The sequence below is a fragment of the Corythoichthys intestinalis genome, chromosome 20 (assembly GCF_030265065.1).
Source record: "Corythoichthys intestinalis isolate RoL2023-P3 chromosome 20, ASM3026506v1, whole genome shotgun sequence".
NCBI lineage: Eukaryota > Metazoa > Chordata > Actinopteri > Syngnathiformes > Syngnathidae > Corythoichthys > Corythoichthys intestinalis.
The window spans coordinates 35,388,705-35,400,205 of NC_080414.1; the positions used below are offsets into that span (position 1 = coordinate 35,388,705).

Below are 11,501 nucleotides of genomic sequence, written 5' to 3' on the forward strand. Positions count from 1 at the left end.
TTGAAAAGATTAGAGAGGGCTGTAATTGTCAACATGGGTAAACCTCAACCATGAGAGACAGAATGTGGGGGAAAAAAACAGAAAATCACGTTTGATTTTTTTTAACGAATTTATTTCCAAATTAGAGTTGAAAACAAGTTTTTGGTCACCTATAAACAGGCAAGATTTCTGGCTGTCAGAGAGGTCTAACTTCTTCTTGCGAGGTCTAACAAGGCTCCACTCGTTACCTGTATTAATGGCACCTGTTTTAACTCATGTGTATAAAAGACACCTGTCTACAACCACAGTCAGTCACACTCCAAACCCCACTATGGCCAAGACCAAAGAGCTGTCGAAGGACACCAGAGACAAAATTGTAGACCTGCCCCAGGCTGGGAAGACTGAATCTGCAACAGGTAAAACGCTTGGCGTAAAGAAATCAATTGTGGGAGCAATTATTAGAGAATGGAAGACATACAAAGCCACTGATAATCTCCCTCGATCTGGGGCTCCATGCGAGATCTCACCCCGTGGCGTCAAAATGATAACAAGAACGGTGAGCAAAAATCCCAGAACCACACGGGGGGACCTAGTGAATGACCTACAGAAAGCTGGGATCACAGTAACAAAGGCTATTATCAGTAACACAATGCACCGCCAGGGATTCAAATCCTGCACTGCCAGACGTGCCCCCCTGCTGAAGCCAGTACACATCCAGGCCCGTCTGAGGTTCGCTAGAGAGCATTTGGATGATCCAGAAGAGGACTGAGAGAATGTGTTATGGTCAGATGAAAGCAAAATAGAACTTCTTGGTGGAAACACAGGTTCTCGTGTTTGGAGGAGAAAGAATACTGAATTGCATCCGAAGAACACCATACCCACTGTGAAGCATGGGGGTGGAAACATCAGGCTTTGGGGATGTTTTTTTGCAAAGGGACCAGGATGACTGATCTGTGTAACGGAAAGAATGAATGGGGCCATGGATCGAGAGATTTTGAATGAAACTCTCCTTTCATCAGCAAGGGCTTTGAAGATGAGACGTGGCTGGGTCTTTCAGCATGACAATGATTCCAAACACACAGCCAGGGCAACAAAGGAGTGGCTTCGTAAGAAGCATTTCAAGGTCCTTGAGTGGGCTAGCCAGTCTCCAAATCTCACCCCCATAGAAAATCTGCGAAGGGAGTTGAAAGTCCGTGTTGCCCAACGACAGCCCCAAAACATCACTGCTCTAGAGGAGATCTGCATGGAGGAATGGCCAAAATACTAGCAACAGTGTGTAAAAAGCTTGTGAAGAGTTACAGAAAACGTTTGGCCTCCGTTATTGCCAACAAAGGGTACATAACAAAGTATTGAGATGAACTTTTGGTATTGACCAAATACTTATTTTCACCATGATTTGCAAATAAATTCTTTAAAAATTAATGTGATTTTCTGTTTTTTTTTCCCCCACATTCTGTCTGTCATGGTTGAGGTTTACCCATGTTGACAATTACAGGCCTCTCTAATATTTTCAAGTGGGAGAACTTGCACAATTAGTGGTTGACTAAATACTTATTTGCCCCACTGTATTAAGCTCCTCTAATTTAAAGTAATGTTGAAGAAAAGATAAAAACTGGTCTTTGCGAGAAGGAAGAATTGGCCTCAAAAGGGGCGTCATTAGACGAAATAGAATATTGCGTCACAGTGGGGCATTGACGAGTGAGCAAAATTTTTTCCAGCACTTATCTATCATAAAAAGTCAAACGTAGTGCTTTAAATTATATATAAACGAACCGAAATACAAATTTCTGTGAAAAAAAAAAAAGTGACCTTTAATGTTTTTCAGCCATCAGTATTCAAAATTAAAATTGGGACATACCTTGTTGATAGTCAATTCACCTGTGCTCATGCTCATCAACTTCCATCTCCCCCTTACCTCTTCCTAGACACTGCTGCTCTACTTTATCTGAACAGAAATGGGAATAAAACACTGTAACTGTGATGCAATTAATCATTGTTTCTCAACTGGTTGGTTGTGACCTAAAAGGGGTTTATGTTGCCTAGGTGGGTTACTTAGCTTACCTCTCTCATTCCTGATGCCGGGTTATCCTTGCTGCGAGCAAATTACTTTCTAATATCCATTTGCTAGAGTAATGCTGTTTGAGTCAAATGCAAATAAAAAATAAAAAGATTTTGTTACAGATTACAGGGACTGCAGCAACAAATAAAATGATTGTAAAACATGGAAATTATGATGAGCACATGTACCTAATTGTTTGAGGCCATATCACATAGATAAGAAAGTCATACAGATTGATTCTATTCATTTTGGTTATACTGTATAAACAAATAGCAGTAAATAGCCTCAGTATTGATACAGTTCAAATATCACATAAGATATAAGCACAATATTAGATAAAGCTCTTGAGTGAGAGTCTCTCACTGAAATCACATTTGTCATTGTATTCAAAGCCAGTTAGCTCAAAGACAGCAGCTAATCTGCTAGTTCAATTTGCGACCAAGCAAATATCAACACAGAGGTAAAAACAAACGACAAGGATGAGCAGTTTATCTGGCACTAACCTGTAAAGGAGGTGAGAAGATTTAATTTTCACAATCGCCTGTATGATTGGCAGTTTGCAGGCATGAAAATCTCTCACCTTTTGGCGAAATTCGCCCTTTTGAAGTCAAAAAGGGTGACCTACGTGAATTGTGTAGGTGGGGGGTTCGGCAGATTTCTTTTAATGTTGGACGCTTAGTATGCAAGCGGGGAAAGCGGCACAAAGCCAAAAAAAAAAAAAAAAAGCGCACCAGAGTGGCCAAAACATTGACTTATTTCAACCAAACAAAGGAGGATACACTGTTGTGTCCTGTCTCTTTAATGCCAAGCTTGACTGCACGTAGGCCGTGAATGAACACAGCGCCGTCACGCAGTTGTAATTTTGCAAGACGACAGGAGACGATTACAAGCTGGCAGATTGTAAGTCCATCTGACTAAGGACATGTTTTATTGAAGTTGCTAAGCCTGTCACAATATTCAATGAGTCAATTTATCGCACAGTAAATAAAAAAGAGGGCGGTAATTTTCACAGCTGCGTTTTATCGTTGCTTTCGTGCATGCGTGAATGCTTACATCTGTGCGTGCGTGTTGATGGCAAATGAGACTCCAGTTCCTTTGCCAGATGTTTATTGGTCATCAACACGCCATAAAATTAAAGTTTAGACATACAAAATAAGGAAACACATCTACAGTGCTGCTCAAAAGTTTGTGAACCCCCTCAACATTTTGGAATTTTCTATTATTTCAACCTGATTTCCTAATCAATCAATTCAGTAGTTTTTTTTTTTGTTTTTTTAACAGTTGTGTTGTCGAGACTAAATTAAAAAGAGTTTTCATCAACTGATGTAGGTGCAAAATTGAACTGTTTGGTCACAACCAAAACCGCCATGTCTGGCGAAAAGTCAACACTGCATACCACCAAAAGAACCTTCTCCCAACAGTGAAGCATGGAGGTGGGAATGTCAAGATCTGGGCTTGCTTTTCATCCTCAGGACCTGGACAACTCCACATAGTCCAGGGAATCATGAATTCTGAGGAATATTGTCAAATCCTAGAACATAACCTGACGCCATCTGTTTTGAAGTTAAAGCTTGGCAGAAGGTGGATCATGCAACATGATAATGATCCAAAGCATTCCAGCAATACAACCAAGGAATGGCTGAAAAAGAAGAAGATTCGTGTTCTGGACTGGCCCAGTCAAAGTCCTGACCTAAATCCCATTGAAATGCTGTGGCGGGACCTGAAGCGAGCAGTTCATGCCAGACGCCCATCAAACCTCTCTCAACTGACTGCGTTCTGCAAGGAAGAATGGGCAAAAATCCCCCAAAGTAGATGTGAGAGGCTGATTAGTCACTACAGAAACCGTTTGGTTGAGGTAATCTCTGCAAAAGGAGGCGCAATATCCTATTAACTGAAGGGGTTCACATACTTTTGCACACATGATATCTGAGTTTTTCTTAAATCAACCACTTTTGTTAAATAAAGAATGACAATATAACTATTTCTTTTGTTTCAGTCCATTATTTGGAATGTCAGTATTGTGGATTTGGGTATAACTTAACATTTAATAAGGTTATTTTAGTTTTTTTTACAAAAAATCTGACCATCGCTGTGGGGTTCACAAACTTTCGAGCAGCACTGTATATTAAACACTATAAACGTTAGCATTGCTACACTGAGGCTAATGTGGAAAAAAGACAACCTACTTTAGCCTGCTATAAAACATTTGCAGACTTCTCCAACGCAAACTTGCGGTTAAAAGGTGACACTTCAAACATGAAAAATTGCTGGTTAACAACATTTGCAAATGAAAAAATGAAAAAAATGTATTACTGACACCACACACAATGACAAAAAGAGCTTTTTTTGCGGAGTGTAAAGCTTATGGTTAGCGGTTTAGCGAACGTACTTCCGGTGAACATTTAAAATAAAACCACGTCATGTTCGTCATATACATAACGATTTCTGGGGTTAATCCCACATACTGCAGAATTCAGATTCTACACTAAGAATAGCTTTAAAATGACACCCTTTATGAAAAATCTGATTGGCAATGATTATAATCCTATTATATATAGTAATATACTATAATATTAATGATAGATTTTTTTTTTTTTAAAGAATTGCTTTGAATCATGTTGGAAAGGCGAAGTCAGTGTTCTGAATCTGTTTACATTCCATTTTTTTGCACTAGTTCATACGATCAGCATTTGACCCCATTGTTTATTTGTGATTTATTGTTGTCATTTACGTGTTTATTTGTACTTTAATGAAGAATTTAAGTGTTCCAACAAATTTTTATACTGCGACATTGGTAAAAAAAAAAAAAAGGGGGGGGGGGGGATGATTAGATTAGTCGACGAATCGTACAAATAGTCAGCTGACTAATCGAGAGAAAATTTGTCGCTTGGGACAGCAATACCGGAACATATTTCCTCCACACCTTTCTCACCTTTTTAACCCCTTACAAAGCCTGAACGATATATTGTTTAAACATCGCCATCGCGATGTGCGCATGCGCGATAGTCCCATCGCAAGGACGCGCGAGTTTTTTTTTTCCTTTCCAATCCACAAACCTTTGATCTGCTTCATTCGCTCGCACAGCCTCTCTCACCCCCTTTCCCAGTGCTCAGTCACCGGCACTTATTAATGATGGCTTTGATCTGGTCAAAGAAGCCGGGCAGCAATCTGTCAATCATCGTTTGACTTGTTAAACAGTTTCTGCAAAGAAGCGCGGGCTGGGATGAATGTGTGTGTCTGTGGGGGGAGAATATGGAGACGTTCGAGACATATAAAATAAACGCCAGAAGTGATTATGAGGAGTTTGTCATTTCTACATGTCACTCCAAAAGTCACAGCCATGTTAGGTAAACAGAAGCATTTAATAAAGCCAAGCATTTTTCTACTACAGTACTTTATTCTTGTTTAAAAATGATTCAGTGGGACAATTATGTTTAAAACTGATCCTAATTATTACATTTGAAGTCCTTAAAAAGCATTTATTAAAAAAGATATGTAATATACATTTTTTAAAATCATATTTTGGGGGGAAAAAAGTGAGAAAAAACATGTCTTATATGTATCTCTTTCCAGTGCTAGATCTGAATAAATACACTGAACACACACACACACAAAAACATGGGGGGGTAGGGGTCGGGGATGCGCTACTTTGCGGTTTTTCACTTATCGCGGCGGGTTCAAGTCCCTATTAACCGCGAAAAACGATGGAATACTGTACTCTAGGCCTGTCGCGATAACAAATTTTAGTGGGCGATAAATTATCTCATAAATTATTGCGATATGCGATATTATTGCGCCCCCCCCCCGCCCCCAAAAATTAACCGATTTACAATAACGCAGTGAGAATACAGTATATATTTATATAGACCACCAACACCCATTTAAACGCAATAAATGTTTTCTTTTAAATTCAAAAATACCTTTTAAGAAATCACACCTAAAAACAATAGACCATGCCTCTTTCATGTAAAATACAACAATATTAATACCGCACAGAAACACATAATAAATAAAATGTCTTTTTTCGAGAAAAAATAAAATTGCACTTAATAACCGACGCATTTAGGCACATATGTATAAAGTTGCAGTAACAGTAATTTCACTTCAACAACAACAGAGAAAAATAGACTAATTAAGTTGCAGTAACAAAAATTTAGCTTCAAAAGGTATCAAATAACACTAAACAGAGGTTAAACGGTCTCATTTCTTCAGCAATGTAGCAGATTTCACTTTCCGTGAGGGAACCTATTTTGCGCGGTGTCGTCTGTATTTCTCACATCAGGCGAACACCTCTAATTGTCAATTAACGTGACGAGGAGGCTCCGCTTGTTGCGATACAGTTTTCCTACTAAGCAGTGAAAACTGGAGAGGGTGATAGTGTTTCAAATGAGCATGTAGATTTTTTCTGTTGGCCATCTTTGTTGAAACAACCTCCAGAAACATTTTGCTGACTGGTTCGTCCTCTTCCTCACTCCGCTCACTCATTGCTGTGCGCCGACAGTGCACTCGGCCCTGCCTCCCTCCATTGAATAACGGTCACTCAAACTCAAATATATAAAACGAACATACCCAGAAGTCAATAAAACAGAGTGAGTCCTCATCCCAGCGTGTTGCGTAGTTGGCAACAAGGAAGCTGAACTTTAAACAGTGCTGTCAAGTACGTCTGCCACACATCTGCCGCAAGTGCGTACGCACGCGTGCGCGCACGTGCACGCGAGGAGATAAATCGCAGCGGGAAAATTACAGTCTTCATTTTTATATACCGCGCGATAAATGGAATTATTGCATATTGCGGCAGGCTTACTGTACACTGTGGTCATGATGAGTCATCCAGTCTTTCCAAACAGCTATTCAAGTCATCTAGTAAAAATTTCTTTAAAAAAAAATACACAATATTCTAATTTTTTGAGACAGTCCCGTGTATATATACAGGACTGTCTCAGGAAATTAGAATACACAATATTCTAATTTCCTGACTGTCTCAGGAATATGTCGCAAACCCCCAAAAAATCGCAGCAATAGTTTTTTCCAATATCGTTCAGCCCTACCCCTGACCCATTTTCATGCCTGAGTTTGGCACACGCACTGTTGTTGGAGTAATTGGAAAAAATGAATCTCTATTACATGGTTTCTATAAAAAATGCCAAACAGTCACTCAACTTGTGATATATCGATGGAATATCAAAATGGGCTACTCTTTGTAGCAACCATGTTTTTACAATATTACAACACATAAGATTTTCCAACTTGGGAACTTAGATCTCCCGACACACATGAACGCAGCATAACTCCCGAAAGTGCATCTCAACTCATATGCCTATCACAGCCAAAGTTATGTGCATAAATTACCAAATTAATAAGCCATGTGCAGATTGTGTATATGGAGTGACTAGAGTAATATGACCATATTAAATAAATGCATTCTCTAGCTTATGCAATGTGGACTTAAAACTCCAAAGTATTTTTTTATTTTTACCGGTGAAAATTATACTGGGGCATTGCAGATCAAAACTGGGGCATGTGCCCCAGTGAAATATGTCTGTTGATGCCCATGGACCTCACTGCGAGCAAATGTAATGTACAGTAAATCTACCAGTACAACTAGATTTTTTTTTGTTTTCTGTCTTTGCCAGCATGAGGAATTACTTGATAGTGACCGCACTTGGATCAGTCTATTTTGTTTTCTGTCTTTGCCAGCATGAGGAATTACTTGATAGTGACCGCACTTGGATCAGTCACAGCATGCTTCCACGTCGTGGCGAAGAAGATCTGGATGAACAGACTGTGTCAGGTGAAACACTCAAATATTGTTCCCATCCCGTTTGACGTTTATTGGCAAATCTAGATGTTGTCAATTTTAACTGGTGTTGTCTTAAAAAGGTATTGGTGACAAGGCAAATGACAGTCTGGATCGAATGTTTGACACAACTTCCCACGAGGAGTACATATCTTATAACAGCTCACAAGTTGCCAGTCATCCCTGTGAGGATCATGAGGAGAAGGAAGATGGTACATATACTGTTGTTTGACAATATACACTCACCACAAACCACAACATTGTGTAGCTTTATGACCGAACACAAACTTTATCAACATTTCAAAATTATCAAATAATACATTGCAAGACGAGGAAACTTTTATTTTTAATCAGCATGTTTGTGATTGTAGTTTGCATGTGCTGACACTGTTAAATGAATGAGTACAACTGATGATCAAAACTCATCATTTGTATAAATTTTGTCATGAATTTGAATTTGAATGAATTGGTTCTGTTAATGGTATGTAAAGTATAACATAAAATGTACAGTATAATTTCAACCTATAATCTTTTCAACTAGAACAAGAGTCTCCAGGTTTGTCTCCAGTGCGTAAAACGCGGTGAGTTATTTACACTTTAACCTTCCCACACGTTAAGATTTCCCAAGATATTTGCTTGTGTCACTTGAACTCTTATTATTATAAATACAATCACTCTATTACATATCACCCTGTGAGTTTATGGCAATTGCTGTAGATTTAAGTCAGCTTGTCGCGAGATGCCATAAGTAGGCCTGTCACGATAACAAATTTTAGTGTGAGATAATTTATCTCATAAATTATTGCGATATTATTGTGCCCCACCCCCATTTTTTTAAAAACCAATTTACAATATCACAGTGAGAATACAGTATATATTAATAGATCAACTACATCCATTTAAACGCGATAAGAAATCACAACTAAAAACAATAGAGCATGCCTCTTAAGTAAAAGACAACAATATTAATACCGCACAGAAACACAGAATAAATCAAATGCGTTTTTCAAGGGAAAAAAAATACAATTGCAGTTAAGCATTTAGGCAAATGAAAACTTTTCCCCTCATAGCTTCTGCAATGGTGTTCCATAGGGATGCAACAATACAGTTAAGTCACTGTTCGGTACGATTTTCGATACGGGGGACACGATTTTCGATCTGATTCAATACATTTAATTCTCTGGGGAAAAAAATTACTATATTTTTTGTTTCGTTTTTTTTTTTTTTGCAAACAAGCAAAAATTAAATTGCCATCATATAAACTTGCATTTTAGTGCATAATATCTATGTGCTTACTTCTTCTGATCTGAAGAAATTTACTATAAAAGTGCTGAGAACAATCTTTACTGTTTGTAAAGTGAGGCGGGGCACCCTGTATGCAATGATCCCAGTATCTGACATAATACAAAACACAATGTTTACTCACTTCCTCAAAAGTCCAATGATCCCACAGTTGTCGGACTTGTTTTGGTCCATCTTGGGGTGGGGTTTTTTGAAACAAAACCCTGCTGCACATTTGGCTGGCGTAATGCGAAAAATAAACAAATTAATCCTCAAAATCAGCTGAATCTGCAGTCCATCTGCATGCTATAGAGCAATGCTGTCATGTCAGATGGTGACCCGGGACACGTCACATTCGCATTCCTCCTCCTTTTCATGGCGCGGGATTAAAAAATTTGAATAAATAAAACTATCGCTTCACGCACATCCAAGCGGTCGCGTTCATTTAGGAGCATAAAATATGAAATAAACATGCTTTTTGTTGTGCCCTTTAAAGTGCCTATGACACGAAAAAGCATGTTTATTTCATAATACACGCGGTATTTTATGCCCCTGAATGATATGGGCCGCTTGGATGTGTGTGGAAGCGATCGCTATTTTTATTTAGTTTTTTGAATCCCGCGCCATGAAAATGAGTGACTTCCGGCTTCGGTCTTGCATTGAGGAGGAGGGCGCTGTGACGTGTACGGTAGAAGACGTCCTCTTCATGCTACAGTGTACTGTTGTGTATGAGGACAAAGGATTCAGCTGATTTTGCGGATTAATACGTTTATTTTTCGCATCACGCCAGCCAAACGGCTGCAGAAAAATCATTCTGTATGAGGGAGAGGCGTATGCGCCTTTTTGGAGTTTCAAAAGGTTCCCATTCACCGTGGATATTTACTGTGGGACCAATGGACTTATGAGGAAGTGAGTAAACATCTTGTTTTGTATTATGTCAAATACGAATACAGCGATTACAAAGTAAACACTACAAACTTCCTTTAAATGAAGGATTACTTACGTTTGATCATTGATAGGCATATAAAAAGCTCTCCTAAGGGTCATTAGCAGCAGCACGTTAGCTGCACAACAAATCCAGCCACCCGCCTCCGGGGAACGAACTGTAAATTGCTCTCCGCCAGGCTGTTTGCTGATCCACTAAGACAATCGACAACCGGGTCGTCATGTCAAATAATCCAGGATAGTTATGTGTGATTTTCCACTTCGAAGACTTTGAAACATCACTCTGTTCGGGTTAGCATGTCGGCTAGCTGTCACGGCTTCTGGTTTGTTTACATTCTCCGAAGCCGGGGAAGGGAAATGACATATGTCCGATTTAGGTGTCATAAAATATCGTTCGGGAGGTGTGACAGTAAAGGTGAAGTCGACATTTTTGGCCATTATGGAATAATTTTGCCATGTCGTCCTGAATAAATGCATTTTTATTATTTCATATTCCATTCAGCACAAGACTGTTATTTGTCATGAACATGCCATTTATTTAGCAATTGGGGAAAATACTTGGATAAAAAGAATATCCTGTAAAAATATTGAAGTAAAGAGACAGAAACAATGACATTTTGCCGCTCTCTTCGTCGCGTTTTCCTCGTTGTGAATAGTTCCCCCTCGACGGGCTGACTGGTCCTTCTCAAGCCATTTATATAGCTATTGGGGAAAAATACTTGGATAAAAAGAATATCCTGTAAAAATATTGGAGTCGAGAGACTGAAACAATGACATTTTGCGGCTCCCTTCGCCGCGTTTTCCTCGTTCTGAATAATTCCCCCTCAATGGGCTGAATAGTAAAACCGATGAGCCCAGTCTACCGCTGACGTCATCCACCTGTTGGGGACGCTAAAGCCCTATAATGGTAGGCGTGGCTAACAGGCAGATTAAAAGACTAATTTCTCGTCATCTGTGCTTTTCTAAATTGTTGTATATAGTCGAATCGTCTCAAAATATGATTCTAATTCACATAATAATGCCATTTAAGACTTTTTTTCTCGTGTCATATGCTCTTAAAGGTAGTTAAACATGTATAGTAGCTTCAGTTAAAGCAGAATTGATTCAACGTTTCTCTCTGGTTTAGGCACCCGACATTTGCACATGTGGCAGTGGTCCGCAAGAAAGACGAAAGAAGAAAATTGAAAGGGACTACTTGCAAAGAATGTGAAATTGTAGGTTTTGTTGCGTGCCATATACCGGTACACAGAATTTCATGTTATTAATATGTATATCAACGTGCCTCTGCCAGTATTACATGCATCTCCCTGAAGAGGAGAAACAGAAGAAATTGTCTGAGTGCTCTCGGCACCGCCATCTCTTTCTTCCGCCCAACACGCCGGAGAACTTCTGGGAAGTGGGATTCCCGTCGACTCAGACATGCGTCGAAAGAGGTATTGA

At 39.2% G+C, this 11,501-nt stretch overlaps 1 protein-coding gene across 2 annotated transcripts in view; it reads left to right on the plus strand.

Annotated features, from left to right (window-relative positions):
• The window catches only part of rbbp8 (retinoblastoma binding protein 8), a 40,811-nt gene that overhangs the window by 27,756 nt on the left and 1,554 nt on the right, over window positions 1–11,501 (plus strand). For both annotated transcript variants that reach the window (XM_057824764.1, XM_057824765.1), the window contains exons 14-18: window positions 7,736–7,829; window positions 7,919–8,047; window positions 8,377–8,416; window positions 11,188–11,275; window positions 11,353–11,494. In XM_057824764.1, the coding sequence (XP_057680747.1) occupies window positions 7,736–7,829; window positions 7,919–8,047; window positions 8,377–8,416; window positions 11,188–11,275; window positions 11,353–11,494 (493 nt within the window). The remainder of the gene's footprint in view (window positions 1–7,735; window positions 7,830–7,918; window positions 8,048–8,376; window positions 8,417–11,187; window positions 11,276–11,352; window positions 11,495–11,501) is intronic.